This window comes from Aspergillus puulaauensis, chromosome 1 (assembly GCF_016861865.1).
Source record: "Aspergillus puulaauensis MK2 DNA, chromosome 1, nearly complete sequence".
In the NCBI taxonomy this organism is placed as follows: domain Eukaryota; kingdom Fungi; phylum Ascomycota; class Eurotiomycetes; order Eurotiales; family Aspergillaceae; genus Aspergillus; species Aspergillus puulaauensis.
The window spans coordinates 5,713,310-5,729,072 of NC_054857.1; the positions used below are offsets into that span (position 1 = coordinate 5,713,310).

At 50.8% G+C, this 15,763-nt stretch overlaps 7 protein-coding genes across 7 annotated transcripts; 2 read left to right on the forward strand and 5 right to left on the reverse strand.

Moving 5' to 3' along the window:
- Positions 1-315: 315 nt before the first annotated feature.
- Positions 316-1,147, reverse strand: APUU_12261A (uncharacterized protein; the record flags this gene model as incomplete). The annotated part of the gene is made up of 4 exons (XM_041698443.1): positions 316-470; positions 525-677; positions 736-804; positions 865-1,147. 4 exons carry the CDS (start codon positions 1,145-1,147, stop codon positions 316-318), a joined length of 660 nt encoding a protein of 219 aa, XP_041551627.1.
- A 2,556-nt stretch (positions 1,148-3,703) lies between these two features.
- APUU_12262S (polysaccharide lyase family 1 protein) lies at positions 3,704-5,023 on the forward strand (the record flags this gene model as incomplete). Its single annotated transcript, XM_041698444.1, has 4 exons — positions 3,704-4,188; positions 4,249-4,315; positions 4,390-4,558; positions 4,623-5,023. The coding sequence occupies 4 exons, from the start codon at positions 3,704-3,706 to the stop codon at positions 5,021-5,023; spliced, it is 1,122 nt and encodes a 373-aa protein (XP_041551628.1).
- A 491-nt stretch (positions 5,024-5,514) lies between these two features.
- APUU_12263A (FAD-dependent oxidoreductase) lies at positions 5,515-7,110 on the reverse strand (the record flags this gene model as incomplete). The annotated part of the gene is made up of 4 exons (XM_041698445.1): positions 5,515-5,997; positions 6,061-6,428; positions 6,487-6,761; positions 6,812-7,110. 4 exons carry the CDS (start codon positions 7,108-7,110, stop codon positions 5,515-5,517), a joined length of 1,425 nt encoding a protein of 474 aa, XP_041551629.1.
- A 748-nt stretch (positions 7,111-7,858) lies between these two features.
- APUU_12264A (uncharacterized protein) lies at positions 7,859-8,950 on the reverse strand (the record flags this gene model as incomplete). Its single annotated transcript, XM_041698446.1, has 1 exon — positions 7,859-8,950. The coding sequence occupies one exon, from the start codon at positions 8,948-8,950 to the stop codon at positions 7,859-7,861; it is 1,092 nt and encodes a 363-aa protein (XP_041551630.1).
- A 430-nt stretch (positions 8,951-9,380) lies between these two features.
- APUU_12265S (zinc-binding alcohol dehydrogenase family protein) lies at positions 9,381-10,553 on the forward strand (the record flags this gene model as incomplete). Its single annotated transcript, XM_041698447.1, has 2 exons — positions 9,381-9,483; positions 9,580-10,553. The coding sequence occupies 2 exons, from the start codon at positions 9,381-9,383 to the stop codon at positions 10,551-10,553; spliced, it is 1,077 nt and encodes a 358-aa protein (XP_041551631.1).
- Positions 10,554-10,967: 414 nt separating this feature from the next.
- APUU_12266A (uncharacterized protein) lies at positions 10,968-11,429 on the reverse strand (the record flags this gene model as incomplete). Its single annotated transcript, XM_041698448.1, has 1 exon — positions 10,968-11,429. One exon carries the CDS (start codon positions 11,427-11,429, stop codon positions 10,968-10,970), a length of 462 nt encoding a protein of 153 aa, XP_041551632.1.
- A 2,170-nt stretch (positions 11,430-13,599) lies between these two features.
- APUU_12267A (uncharacterized protein) lies at positions 13,600-15,120 on the reverse strand (the record flags this gene model as incomplete). Its single annotated transcript, XM_041698449.1, has 1 exon — positions 13,600-15,120. The coding sequence occupies one exon, from the start codon at positions 15,118-15,120 to the stop codon at positions 13,600-13,602; it is 1,521 nt and encodes a 506-aa protein (XP_041551633.1).
- Between the last annotated feature and the right edge of the window lie 643 nt (positions 15,121-15,763).

A 15,763-nucleotide genomic window follows, 5' to 3' on the forward strand; every position in this document is an offset into this window, starting at 1 on the left:
CTTCAGAAACAGTAATTCGGCTCTTGGCAATATATTCTTTTCATAGAATACAACAAGTACTGTAATAGCTAAATTCTCAGGACTTAGGATTCTAGCTTTTATACTAGGGTTAGCTAGATCCTGCTAGAGTCTATCTGAGACTATATTTAGGAATTCTTATGATAATGGAATTCTACCAGGTTTATATAGGATGTCAAGGTAAGCTTTACTGAACAGGATTTAGAAGATAATTATCCCAAAGTAACACTTCCATCATCACTACATTGAACCAGACGAACACCAACGCGTACTAAGAGCCCTCACACGTGTCCGAGCTCAAAAAGAGAATTCCGGAATCTCGATCGTAGTGACAGTCCAGGTCTTTCCACCATCACTGGTTGACATCTCCCCGGTAACTCCCTCACCCTTACCCATAGTGTTGATATAGTTCGGGTCGGCAACATCAAGAATGATCTTGGTATCAGTCCAGGCTGAGTACATTAGTTAGTGGGTGGGATGTGGAATCGTTTCCAGCTGAGACTTACTATGGGCGGGCATGGTACCACAGTCCTCCGCGGCACATTCCACGGAACTGCCCCAGCCCTGGGCCTGCCCATCACTGGTGGAGAGAGTAGAGACAGACTCGCCGTTAACGAGAACAGTCTGCGTGTAGTTTCCGGTTGAATCATCGAATTTGTCTCAATGGCGATGTTAGCGTTACGTCTCTCGTAAATTATATGAGCGGGTGTTACTTACAGTGCATCGTCACCTTGTCGCCAGCGACGGCTGTGGATGACTCTCCCTGAACGGGCATCTGCGAATTTTCTATATGGATAAGCTATGATTCGAAAGTAGGAGAGTAAAAGGAAAATGATGATAACTAACCCCCGGTCGACAGAAGCGTGTAGGCATAGATACTCCAATCGTCAGATTGCCAGTTGTCGGCAATGGACTGAATAAGATCCCCGTTCGAGGTTCCCATGCCAACCCATAGAGACGCATCACCAGAAGAGCCACTGGGAGCCTTGGGGAGAGTGAGGGTGGAAGTCGCTTCGCGGATGAATGAGTCGGACGCGACAGGACCAGTGCTGAACGCGGGTCCCATGGCAGCCTCTACCACAACGGTAAAGGCTGTAGTGGCCGATACTATTTTGCTGAGAGCATGCATGTTGGAGCTTAGGATTTAAATGAAGATTAATTGGCTTCTGCTTCCCTAGGAAATGGAAAGACCGTTGTTCTTATAGCTTCATTTCAGAGACACTGGCGGTCGGCATAGCAGCAAAATCATTTCGGATGAAACATAGTATGCCGTTAGCAAACGCCGAAATATCCGAATAATAATCTATTCCGAGACAAGCTTGTTTAAAGACCCTCAGGGCTTGACGCTCCCGTGGGGTTTGTACTTTATTTGAAACGGTTGGGACCGGCAAGTGGAAGATTTTCCGTGGTCTCCTGAACGATTTGACCTCCACTATCAGTCTAAAGTAGTGGATGTGTTGCCTGTTATTGACGGTCTCAGAAAAATCAAAGACAGTCCATCAGATTTGCAGTAATCAAACAACCAAAATACTTTTACCGAGTCTGCAACAACGGCGGCCCCGCAAAGCTTGTTATGGTGCTGGGTACGTATCTATTCATTTGGTCGTGTGGGTGGATATAATATTGTCGTTGGATGCTTGCTAGATAGTTGATGAGATACTGGCCATGCTGCTAGCATCTCCAGAGACTCTGTAACTTTGCCTTCTGTCTTCATTCAGCAAGTAATCGTCGGATCGGACTGCCCCCTTTGCTCAGGCTATGTTTGGTAGAGCGGCGGGATGCTGTTGAAGCCGATGGGTGTACGCCGGGCGAGACTACTTCTGCATCCTCACTGAATTTCCAATTATAGATTCAGCAGTGATCGGGTTGTTGCCTCCACCGAAGTGTATGCTTTACTCCATGAGGGCGACGAAAAAGCTGCTGGGGACCGTACTGTCTACGCATAAGCCTCTGGAGCACCGGCGGATTCGGACTCGCGTGCTAATGGGGGCGCCAGCGAAAGTCCGGGCCACGGAGGCGCTCCCGTTCGAGGGACCATGGCATAGAAACCGATGTGTGAAGGCGCAGTAGACATAGGTGGCACAGAAACCCCCATTCAGGGCCGCGGCTGCACCCTGGATTTGCAGGATTCCCCCCGCACCTCTGGCGGGAACATAGCCATGGGGCTGATATGCAGCCAGACCTGTCACTGTTCTCCGAGTTCATTGCGGAGAAGTATACGCTGTATAATTAGGTGCAAGCATGGATGGCCGGAGATATGTCGGATCTCCTCTCAGCCGTAGAGTACAATTAGACCGGCTGGCATTGGTCTGCTCGATTCTCACCCAGCGTGGACTCTGTTTGGCATGGCGTAAAGAACATCCGCTTATCAATACAAGAGATTGACAATTAAACCTTCCCTGTGGCCCACACTGCCATCCATGCGGCGGGCTTTGTGCGGCAGGACCGGGCCGTCGCCAATCCTGTCATGCATGCAAAAGCAATTCTGATACAGGGCGATAAAGCCAATCTTGTGATGTTGATACACTGGATTGATATAGCCCATTCTCGATTTACTGGCTGTATAAGAAAAGGTTTGCCAGCTATCTCAGCTCTACTAGCTACTTGAGCAATAGCTACAAGCGTAATGTCATCATCCTTCCTATAACGTGTTTACCTGAGCTCTGTAGCCAAACCGGCCAAGGTAGATTTAAAGCTCGTGCTCGCACCTTTACCGCATTAACCCACGGGAACCAGTCTACACCGTTGCTTGCTCTATCTAAACCAGTCCACTGTTTTCATTATATCTAAATACACGAGTAAAAACCCAAGCGACGATGCCAATTCTCCTTGCGATTTAGCCTCAATAGCACCGGGTTTTGAGGGCAGACTCGAGGAGCGGGACTGGGATATAAGCTTAATAGGATAATGAATGTTGTTGAAAAAGAAGGTATCTACAATGACAAGACTGAAGCGAGCTTTTCTCATTGGCGGTTAAATAAACAAACTCAATACGGAAGAATAACACTCCACATTATTAGTCCACGAGTCAAATCGGATATCATTTTCCTGAGGAGCCTTTTGTAAGGAATGACTCTGCTCTGTGGCTGATCTCAGGCTAAATCGGTGCCAGCCGAGGCAGAACTCTTCACGGAAGAAAGCGAAAATGCGGGGGAGTAGTCCCAAGCCCACGTGAATTATAAGTTCCAAAATGTACCTCTAGTTTCTGGTCAGCCCTACTGGAAATGAAAATTGTAGCCTGCGTGCTCAGCCTTGGCGGGGCCGCATCTACGAGCCCAACCCACAACTATTTACAGGCCGTAATGGGGTAAGTCTATCCTGATTCCTAAAGAGGGTACTATCCTTAGATAGCCATGTGGGATGATCTCGCTTCTAGCATCATGTAATATGGACAAGATCTATGCAAAACATCCGTCGCAGCCTATCTTTCCTAATCCGGTAATATGTCCGCTATCCGCCCGAACAACTATGCACGGCGAGTAATGACGGTGCTCAGAAGGGGGGGTTCTCACGGGGAGGACATATTGGAAACCGGCCAGGCCGATTTTGGCGGTTTCCATTTTGGCAAAATTCAACCCTGGATCGGGATATGTCACGAGCAGACGCAGAGTAGATAAGAAGGAAGGGTTGGGACTACAGAATCTATCATTCCATAACTAGTTTTCCTTTGGAGATATCGCCAACAATGAAAGTGCCTCTTTTCCAACTTCTCTGCCTCAATGCCGTATTTGCCAGTGCGCAGGTCGTCTCGGGAGCTGCAGAGGGCTTCGCAGCTGGTGTGACTGGCGGCGGTGATTTATCCCCTAGCTACCCCGAAACCAACGAAGAGCTGGTGGCCCTGCTAGAGAGTGACGACCCCCAAGTGATCGTCCTAACTAAGACGTTTGAGTTCGTCGACACCGAGGGCTCTACAACCGAAGACGGATGCGCGCCGTGGGGCACGGGGGAGAGCTGCCAACTCGCGATCAACGCGAATGGGTGGTGTGGCGACAACCCAGTCGCAACGGTCACGTATGATAATGCAGCCATGAACAGCATCCGGATCAAGTCGGACAAGACACTTGTCGGCGAGGGTGATACGGGTGTGCTCAGTGGGAAGGGGCTGTATCTCGAGGGCGGTGTTTCCAACATCATCGTGCAGAATATCAAGATCACGAATATGAACCCTCAGTAAGCCCCCTCAATGCGAATCTCTTATGGTCGAATACATCGTTTCTCACAATTATACAGCCTCGTCTGGGGCGGCGACGCCTTTACCCTCTTTGGCGCGGACCTGGTCTGGATCGACCACTGTGAAGTAAGGCCCAACCACCCTCCCATAGATGGCAGGAGAAAGAGACCAGGTTGTCCAGCACTGACCTGACCGTGTAGACCTCCGTCATCGGACGCCAGCATTTCGTGACTGGCTTCAATCCCAACACCCGCATCACCTTGTCCAACAACTTCTTCAACGGCGAGACCACCTACTCGGCCGGGTGCGATGACTACCACTACTGGACCTTGGAGCTGGTCGGCGTCGGGGACGAAATCACCTTCCAAAGTACATACATTCCCTAACCCTCCCCTCTATCATATGGTATTAGAATCTGACCAAACCCGATCAGACAACCACATCTACCACACCACCGGGCGTGGACCGGCCCTCTCCGGCACAACCCTCTTCCACGCCGTGAACAGCGTCTGGTCCGACATCCCAGGACACGCCATTGAGGGTGGGGACCAGGGCCGCGGGCTGTTCGAAGGATGCTACTTCGAAGACGTCAGCGAGATCGCGCCCGCGGAGCCAGAGAACCAGCTCTTCAGCGCGAGTGACGAGAACGCTGCCTCGTGCGAGTCTGCGCTTGGGCGGGCATGCGAACCCAATGGATACAGTGGCTCCGGTGCGTTTGACAGTTCGAATTCGGACTTTTTTGGCGACTTTGCAGACCTGACGATTGCCCCGGCCGGTTCGGCAACGGATGCTCTGGCTTATGTTCCTGAGAATTGTGGAATTGGGCGCATTTGAAGCTACGTATTATAGAGGTCAAGAGGTAGCGATAGCTGGGTATATATAAATAGCTATCCTAACTACCTATAATGCTTCTATGTTTCTGTCTGCTATGTTTCAAATGGTTTAACAATCCGGTAATATTTACTGTTAAATAAGAAAGAATAGTTAACTACTACTTTATCATGCTTAGTTAACAGAGTTATGAATACCAAGACTGAAATTTATACAGAATTGGGTTGGGTCGCGGGATACGGATGATCTCCCAACGCTGTGAAGATTTCGCGAAATTTGTTGCGCAGGGTTCTGGATGCGGTGGAGATGCGGTGATAACTTCATTACCAATAAAAACGGGGATTCAAGAGGGAGCCATATTACCCGGTATCCCTGTTGTGTTCTCAGCAGTTGATATTGACCTATACCAGGGGAGATGCGGGTTCCCCCAGAGTTTCAGTTAGCTAACTACAGTAGGCGAGCTTGCTAAGTGATTGAAAGCCGTAACCCTAATTTCACCACAGCCGACACAACGGAATTCTCTCCCAGGCTACCGCGTAGCCAACGGCCCCCAGCAGTATTGCTGCGCTGAATAGCTTGCACACAAGACTTAAATCGGAACGCGAAACCTGCGTCTGAGGTAGCGTGGCCGGAGGTCGCACTGGTAGAGCAAGCCTCTCCAGCGTCGGCGCAGACGAATAAACCTTGATGATCCGCTCAGTAAAAAATCCATCATTGAGGAAAGGAGACGCGAGTCTCATGGCCAGACCAGCGAGTGGAAATGTCTGGTTCAACCAGGCCTGCATCTGCTTTCCTTCTTTGACAATGCTTTGTGCACGGTGCTGCTGGTAATCCTGGACTTCTGTGAATGCTTCTTCAATCTCCGGTTCAGAGATGGTGGAAGAGCCGTTTTCGGGTAGTCTGCGTACAAGGGCATTGCAGAGCAAGGCTGCTGACTCGATGGCTCCATTACCTCCTACAACTGTTATGGGGTGGACCTAGTACAAGGCCAAATCAGCAAATGTGTATACGCGGAAGGGGGGTGGGTTGAAACAACGAACCTTGTGCGCCGAGTCGCCAATGGTAATGGCCCTCTTGAAATGCCACCGCAGGAAGACATGTTCCTCTAGGGAAACCAGCGCAGTCCTTCGACGGGCCTTGTAGAGGTCGCCGAAGCTTACCTGGTCAGTAATTTTGTCGTGGAGGTGTTGCTCTGCTAGCAGCTCCTCGTCCTTCTTTGTCCATTTAGGAATCGCCTTGCCGGAGGCAGTCGGCATCGAGACAAACAGAAACCAGTAGAGTCGACTATCAGGGCCCGGGGACGTCATGTAGCTCACCCCCTTGCTCGAGATGAATTGCTGTTTGGTAGAGGGGAACCCTGTTGGCCTTGTGGAAATGCCAAAGATGCACTTGGCGTTAGCGTTGACGTCTGGTGTCCGGGAGAATTAGTGTGATTGAGTCTGATATGCAACAACGGCGAGACTTACCGGCCTCTTCGTTTGCTGTAAATGTTCCCGGAGCAAGCTCGTCCGCAAGGCGCCACATCTCAGCCCGAGTGGCACTATGCACCCCATCGGCACCAACTACAATGTCGCCCTCATACACTGAACCGTCGTTGGTGTGGACGCGCGCCAGTTCCCCGTCGCTCATCTCCAATCTAGCAACCCGCTTTCCAGTCAAGATCCTGTCCTTGTGTTGAATCATATCGTACAGCACCTGCAGCAGCATCTGCCGATCTAGGAAAATCACCGGGTATCCCGTTCTTCAAGAAGGTTAGCTACGCTCGAGGCTCAGGGGATATTTAAACCTCACGCTTTCTCAATCAGATCGGCTTGTCCATTCCCATCACTTCTGTACAGGACGCGCCCCTCAAGGTCCCTCATTTCTGCTTTCAAGTAGTAGTTGCCTGCCATCTCTTGAAGGCGCTCATAGCAACCCAGCTGGTCGAGAACGCGTAGCCCATTAGGTGCCATCCCGATGCTGGCCCCGACTTGCGGTGCAATCTCGCGGTATGCCTCGAGGAGGACGTAGTCGATGCCGTGTTTCTCGAGCATATTGGCAAGAGACAGGCCAGTCACGCTGCCTCCCACAATGATAACCCGAAAGCCCATGATTGCTTGGCACTTGATGATTATTCGCTTCTGGCAGGAAATTATAAAAGGCGGGGATTGTGGACTGGGTTGGATGTGTTCCTTCCGGTTCCCTTTATACCAGCTGGGAATGGACACTGCAGGCTGGACGAGCTGCATGATCATCTTCATTTCTAGCCAGGGAGGCATAGAGACTATCTACTTGGTCTTGATTTCTTCGGTATCTGGTTCTCGGACATCTGGACATTGTCTATATGTAGCAAAAGTCCATCAACCCCTGATATAACCATGTCCGTATAGCTCAATGTCCGTTCTCGGCACCTCCATAGCCATGGCCCGATTGGGGGAGAGCCTCGCGGCTACAACGATGATTGACTCTCACACGGAGGCTAACAAAGGCGGCCTCCATAGCTCTGGTACCAAGGTATTGAATCAGGGTTGTTCGGGAGAAGCGTGGCCAAGCAAATGTCCGAAAGCCCGAAAGCCCGAAGCCTAGAGACTGCTGCCCCCGTTGGAAAGGTGGATATATCTGAGGGGGGTTGGACTCCACTCTCCCCTTTTATATTTCTCAAGAAAGAAGACCTTAGGTGTTAATCCCAGCTGAACGTATTTGTATTTTCGCTTCCTCCATGCCCTTGTGTATATATCACCCGTATTGTTTCACTGCATATGGGGTTTCATGCGCAGGTCTACTTTACATAACGTCTAGAGATAAGTCTCTGTTATTGCTCTCATATCTAAGGTAGTAATTTAACTACTCCGTAGGACTCTATCTACCTGCGATGGCGTCCAAATCATCACGAAATGCCCGTTTCCAGACGTCGTCTCCCTTGACTGGATTCCACCCAAGAGTTCGGGGAACATTAGCGATTGTCCTTTCGTTACAGCAGAAAATCTCCGCAGCCGATTTCAAATCCTCCTTCGCAAACACCTCATTAGCAAAGCCAAGACGCGGCATTAGAATTTCTGCCGCTTCGTCGATGTTGATATGGGTGACCTTTCTTTCCGATATGAGACCCTTTTCGTAGCAAGCATCCGCCACGAGCTGCGAATATTCCAGCCACGAATGCCGCCCATTACCACTGAACACGATCCCCTTCTTCCCAGTAGGCAAAGCCTTGCCTTCCCGTTCCACGACATCCAGCACGACGAGCCGGTACAAGTCGGCCAGATCCTCGATGTGCACGTGGTCCCACAGACCAGCCCCGTCACCTACCACCACCGCATGCCCGATCTTCAGTATCGCTTTCATGTACCCAGTGTGGATGCTAACCCTGTTGAACAAGCCCGTACCGGTCCCATAAATGATCGGACTCATAATCACGAGCGTCTTGACGCCCAGCTCGAGGCCCGTATCAATGACACCCAGCTCGGTGGTCCGTTGCGCGTAGGGCTCCGCCGCTTCGAGCGCCTTTTCATGCGCATACACGTCGTCAGCCAGGTCGTCGAACTCTCTTAATCCAACGGGGTTCGTGATGGGCTTGTCGCCGATGTTGGATGTGCCGGATGTGTGGATCATCCAGACGTCACGGCCGGTATGGGCCTTGCGCTGCGCCAGTCCGCGGAGGAGCGCCTTCGTGGATGCGGAATGAAATCCCATGGTGGTGTTAATGACTATGTCGTGCTCTGCGGCGACGGCGCTGGTAGTCTCCAAGTCATCGAGGCCATCGTAGATGCTGGGATTGACCCGATTGCCGTAGGTGGAGGTGAGCAGAGCTGCGCGGTTGCTATCATCTCGCAGTAGGCATGTTATAGGGCTGGACTGGAGCGAGAGCACAGGCGACTGGAGCAGCGCAGTGAGGATACTGCCCCCGATGAAGCCTGTGGCGCCTGTCAAGAGGATCTTGGGGTTGGATGTCATGCTTGGTTTTGATATATAGGCTAGGGCGGTATTCTGATAGATATGCGCGGCACCGTTCCTGGCTTAAATAGAAAAGGAAGATCGGGTATGCCTGTCTAATATTTATAAGAACAATCACAGAGAGTTTAGAAGTAGACAATTAAGAAATCCATTCGAGATAACCCACAGCTGGATTACTCATTGATTAGCTAGCTAGGTGGGCTGATTAATTGACTGAGTGTAGAACTCTACCGGGGCTCCCACTGAGCGGAGCTCCCACCGCGGGCTGAATAATGCCGGGAACGGCGGGGATTCCGTGCTATCGGCCAGCTTATTAGTCGGTACTACAAACAGTATTTTACATCAATTTACTTCTCTCAAGCTCTTCTCTCTTCTACATCCTGACTCGCAGCCCACACTGAAGCGCACGAAAAGCCCCAGCTATCTCATCATGAAAGAAGCGATCGTGAGGAAGGACCTGTCAGTCGACATTGTTGATTCCCGCATCCCCGAACCGGCGCCCGGACATGTATTGATCAAGGTTGTTGTCGCTGGTAAGTAGCAGACTCCGAGTGTCAAGTACTAGGCCGTTCGCCGTACGATAGACAATGCCATGTTTCAGGACGCCAGCTAACGCGAGTCATGGAAAGGGTCCAACCCGAAGGACTGGAAGATCCCGGTCCTGTTTGGCAATGAAATGAATAGCGGTGATGATATCGCCGGGACCATTGAAGCCGTGGGGGAGGGTGTTGTAGGGTTCCACAAGGGGGACCGCGTGGCCGCCTTCCACGAGATGATGACTGCCCACGGCGCCTTCGCCGAGTACGCCATTGCTCCTTACTATACCACCTTCCACATCCCGGGCGCGACCTCATACGAAGAGGCCGCCACAATCCCCCTGGCTGCCTATACCTCTGCCTGCGCGCTCTTCCAGGAGCTTGAGCTCCCTGAGCCCTGGTCGCCGGTTGCCAAAGCCGCGGGCAAGGAGGACATTCGCCGTCCTCTGATTATCTATGGAGCCAGTACTGCTACTGGAGCTTTCGCTATCAAGCTTGCCGCGGCTGCCAATATTCACCCGATCATTACTGTTGGCAGCAAGCGGAGCGACTTCATCAGGCCGTTCCTCGACGCAACCAAGGGTGATGTTCTCATCGACTACACGGCTTACCCAGAAGAGGAGGATCTGATCAAGGCGATCCAAGACGCTGTCAAGAAGGGAGGTGCTGCGGACGGTCGCTGCTGGAAGGCCTACGACACTGTTTCCGAAGACAACACAATTAGGCTTGTCACCAAGGCCATTGCCGGTCCGCCAGACGCCGCGGGCCGAAAGCCAAAGGCAACTAATATTTTCCTCAAAAGCGAGGTTGAGGGTTCTGACCCGAGCGTTGACATTGTCTTCTCCATGGTTGGTCAAGTTCATTACGAGGACGAGAACGACAAGCTCATTGGCGTGACATGGGGAGCGGCGTTCGCGCGAGGTTTGCGCGAGGGTTGGCTCACGTCGCATCCCTATGTGATAGGCAGCAATGGCCTTGAGAGCTTGTCTGAAGGCTTAAAAGGCCTGAGAGACGGCAAAATACGCGCACAGAAGTTTTTGACTCGTCTCGATACAACGCCTGCGTGAGGAATTGGGAAAATAATAGACTGTCTTTTGTACATTCTCTGCCTTTCCCTTGTCTAGCCAGTTTTAGAACGGGAAAGCAAGAAATCCGGCGCATTAACGTGGAATTAACGCTGTAGGTCTTCACTCGTCTCAATGATCTGTTATAATCCAATGTCCGATGAACTCTGAGGATTGACAATTGATGCTCTGATGTTCACAAGCTCTCTATACTTGTATCACCACTACCTAAATGTATGTAATGCTCAAGATAGGCGTAATAAAAGCCATGGCCTTTGCAGCGGTGCGTATTCATTACTGGCAGCTTTTGTGTTTAACTGACACCTAGGGGAAACGAGAGTATACAGACTAGGGAAGACAGCATATCAAGGAATTTTCCATATAAGCCACGACCACAGCCCTACGAATAACAAGGTCTCAAGCCTTGAACCAAATGTCGATATTATCCACAACATCGGCGGCGCCATGAATGGGGTCCCTGCCCTCAGCTCCAATCCATTCACCAGTTCCAATGCTCGGGAGACGGTTGTGCTTACCCTCCTTTCCACCAATCGAATAGTTATTATTGTAGTTGGTATGGAAGTCGAAGCCGTTGACAAAGCCTTCGTTGTCACCAGCATAGACAGTCATGGAATCTATCTTTTCGCCATCCTTGAAGGTAAACTCTTTATGATTGTTGGAGTTCTGGTGGCCGACAAGCGGGCCCTGGTAGCCGTCGTCGTAGGTGAACTGGAAGCCGTTCAGAACATCGTAGCCGGCGTAGCTCCGTCCCCAGGCGTTAACCTTGTGGATTTTATGTTCCCCATGTTCTGCATCGTAGTATTGGCCTCCCATTCCGCCATATGGGCCGTTCTTAACTCTTCCATGTGTAGCAGGCATGATCAGTTATGCAGTACCTTGTAGTGCAAGTAGTTATGTTGCTTTCAATATAAGGAGCACTGATCGTGGTGATTGACAGGTGAAATGTGGGATTAAGTAGCGGTAGTCGCTTCATTAAATACAGGTCAAAGTGGAGAAAACACCAGATTCCACCCCATGGGAAGCATCGGAAGCTGAGTGTGTTCATGTGGCCTATCACGATGTCCAGTGCCCAGCATTGTACTGGTTTCCTCGCACTGCCTTGTCTGAAATAGGTATATCGTACGCCAGAACGTAAGCATACTCTGTACAATGATATCACGGACCCAGCTTCTGGCCATTCCAGTTCTATGATACAGATACAAGTCACAAAGGTCAAGAACCATTTGTATGCAAAGATCACCGAGAGCAGCCATGTCTGGGCAGGGGTGGTTACACAGCTGACGCCTTGACTCGCTGTCGGGTTACACGAGTGACGCGACGACGTATGCAGGATACCCGGGACTTATAGTACTTCTTTGTGTCTACCCACGTACCATTCAAATCGTGAAAGGCATTTTCGGTCGATGCCACCTCGGGCATTACGGTACGGCTCGAAGTCGATCATCCCGTAGAATAAAGGTTTCTCTGCGAATCAAAAGCACCATCGCCACGCCACTGCCTTCCCACCACGTCGGGATGTGAGACAATGGGGACCGAATAGCAGAGCCGCAGTTGATCAGCCAGACTATCCTATAGTTTGGTTCAAATCCGTCTAATTGAACCTAGGTCATAAATGGCACGCAAGCCTGGGTAAATGCCCTAACCCGGTTAATGGACAATGGCAAGGACAGCCGAAGGCACAACTTCACCCCCCTCCGCAAAAGAATGAAGTTGATCTAAATTACACGCCGAGATTAAAGTAATATCACCTGGCTTTTTCTATGCGCAAGAACCTCGAGGAGGGTCGGAGTTTTCCGCACCATTTTATTTTCAAGAGGCAGCCGGTGTCCAGAGTGACGAGAACTACCTGACAGGACTGGTTGACCAGGGATGAAGTAGTGGCCGGGCGCCAGAAAGACCCAGCGACGAACCGCACCTTGGATATTCAAGCGTCATTTACCTGGATCTGTAGTGGCTGAGTTGAGGCGCCGGCATGAGGATTACCATGTTCAACACTGTATAATTGCTGTAATTCTCGGAAATATCGGCATTCGTGGTCTATAGTCCCGGCTTGTTTAACCCTAGTACCCGGACTCGCCCAGTCTGAGCGAATGTCGATCATATGCGTTACTTATTCTATCAGCAACCCCTATCAACTAAGGCCATACGTAGCCAAAGCAATTGCATGAGACAGGGTAAAGGTCGCCCAATATCCTACCTGCCCTTTTATTCTGAATGCAATAGTCCCGGAGACTAGGCGTTATAAATAAATTGCAGCAGCATTTTTGTTCTCTCCCAACTCGAAAGTAGGCGCAATTCTGTAGGGAGATAAATGTATATTACCGAAACTAACATACGGTTGCGAACGCTCTAGTTACATTCTGCTTTCGTTATGTAAGACCATTTCCTTCCCTCCCTGGGACGTTTCTCCAATGTCTGTCTTCTCTGAGCTTAGTTTACACTTTGCATAAAACCCCATGGACTACAGATGGAGGGGAATACCAATGATGTCAAAAAGTAGAAGCCTGCGGATGTGCAATACGTGTAACTCCAGCCGCAATGCCAACAGTAACCAGATCCATAACCGATATCGAAGTTTCCACCGATATCCAGCCCAGACATGCTTGGGTGGCAGTGTGGGGTCTGGGTCGACTTTCCCCATTTGGAGAGTTGGAGAACGAAGTGCTTTTGGTCCCCATTGTAATAGTGTAATACCTAGTGGGTCGCAATAAGAAACACCCGTTCGGTGATGTAGTTACCTGCTTTCCCTCGGGTGAAATGGGCTGCATTCGAGATGGAGGAGTTGATGAGGATGTCGAAAGGCCAAGTGAGTATTCCCTGCATCAATAGCCTTCTGACATCTAAACAACTTGTAACCACCTCGAGGGCAACTACGTGATGAAACTGAGACGCTTTAGGAAGTTCAATGATTACTGCTACAGTAGGAAAGGAGTTGCATTGAAAGAGAATGCATTTAAATTTCATAGTTGTCCAAACTTCCTTATCTCTAATACAGACTACCCACAACGCTATCCCGGGACAGCCTTAGTTAATACGCTTGAAAGCTCCCATTCTCACTGTTAACAATCTCCCGGGGCCCCGTGAACGTCTTGTTCAATCCTCCCCACCACAGCGCAGCTAGGATAATCCAGGAAATAGCCATGACAACGACCAAATAGTTCATCGACGCCCCGGTAACGGGCAGGGCCACGGGGAAGCAAAACGAGATCGAGAAGAGAATGATGAATAGCGTCGCCACCAGATTAACCGCAGACCCATATCTCCCCAGCGAGAACGCTCGTTCTGGGAGACACCCCCGGCCACGGAAGAACAGGGCTGCCTGGGGAATCGCGAAGGTGATATTGAGGTTGAACAAAGTGAGGTTGATGAAGCTGCTGTAGGCTTCGGATGAGATGATGTACAGGATGCCGACGATAATCTGCAGAGCCAGCAAGAGAGCTGTCGCGCGCACGGGGCTGTTCCATTGGAGATGAGAAAACCATCTGGAGCAGGGAATGCCGCCGTCGCGAGACATGGACCAGATCGTTCGACCTCCAAAGATGAAGAGGTTCAGGACAATATCGTAGAACATCACCATATAGTACACGCTCCAGATGGTGCTCGCGACTCTGGACCCCAATGCTTGGTTGTATACCTCCAGGATTGGAACTGTCGATTCCACAATCGCATCGACGTCTTTCACGACGAACATGAGCGCAATAATCCACGCCAGAACGGTGACAAACCCCAGGCCAATTGAGACACACATGGCAATTGGCACATTGCGACTGGGGTTCGGCACTTCTTCCGCGACGTGCGTTGGTGCATCGCCGCCACTGTATGCCCAAAGGCACCCTGTAATGCCGATAATCATTGCCCAGCCATCTGTCCACCCGCTAGTATTCCTGTAGTCCCGAAACACCGCGTCGCTGCTCTGCCTTTCGTCGCTGACAGCCAATAGGGTGACCATCGAGGCGACGAAGCCCATCAGTGACAGAAAGAAGATGCCAACACCCAGCCAGCCAATGGCCGCCGGGAATCGGGATGTCAGGAAGAACGCAACAATACATAATGCCACATGAAGCAGATATGTATGCCATGCTTGAACCTGGTACGTGTCAATCCAGAGCGCAACCAGCTCGAGGACTGAGCTTGCGACAAAGAAATTGCACGACACCAACGCCGCCACGAGGTAGACGATCGTAATCCATCCCACGAAAAAGGCAGCAGCCCGGCGTGATGATTTGGGAAACACCATGAAGACCATATGGTATTGACCCCCGGCAGAAGGAAAAGCAGAAGCCAGCTCCGCAGAACCAACATTGATGATGGCCATCACGATAGCTCCCACGATGAGGCCGTAGATAATGCCAGGGCCTCCGCCACACGCAAGCGGGACTGCGATGCCGGACGCGAACGCCATCCATGAATTCATCGTGGTGAAGGCGAATGCGATCACAGAAAGGAGGGTATACCGTTTTTCCAATTGTTCCGGGGGGGTCTGGGGATCGGTCATGGTCTTCTCGACGCCCAGGGATGGGCTACCCGGTGGCTTAGACTTCTCGGCCATGACGAGAGAGACTGCACGGAGATTGATGATTGAAGCGGTATTGGTTCTGTAAGCCGCAAAAGACTCTGCCGCAATTCGCTCCTTCGGACCTGGTAGGAAATGAATCGATGAGTGGTGTTCGTAGATATGGCAGACAGGGCGCAAGTTATGTTAAAGCTGGAGTTGGAGACAATCTCGCAGCTTCACAACATTTATGAGTGGTATCGGTATCTCGGGGAGCAGTCAGAGTAAACTGGAAAGGGAAAGTATGTACTTTGGGTTTCTGTAGGGTAGAGTTTCCCTTCTGCGTTTAGTGTCTAACAGCCCTGAATTGCTTGGGTCAACTCCAAAGCCCCCGCAAATCCCCGTGGGGTGGAGCTATGCCATCGGAACTTATACCAAGGTAGCCTGCCGCTTGATAAGTCAGTAGATTTGGCGTTCTTATGGCGGGTAAATTTAGATGGCTGACTTCTGCGAAGAGTATAGACTTGGTTAGGTATCTAACACCTCGCACTAAAGGTTAACTGGTAACTTGATATCTCTGAAGTCAGGTCTCAGCACTTTCTAGACTCTGCACTCGCTTAACCCTGTACAGCTGTCTAGACCCGCTTGATCCACTGCTGCTTGCCTGATAAGACCATCTACTCTCCACATCCCTCACATA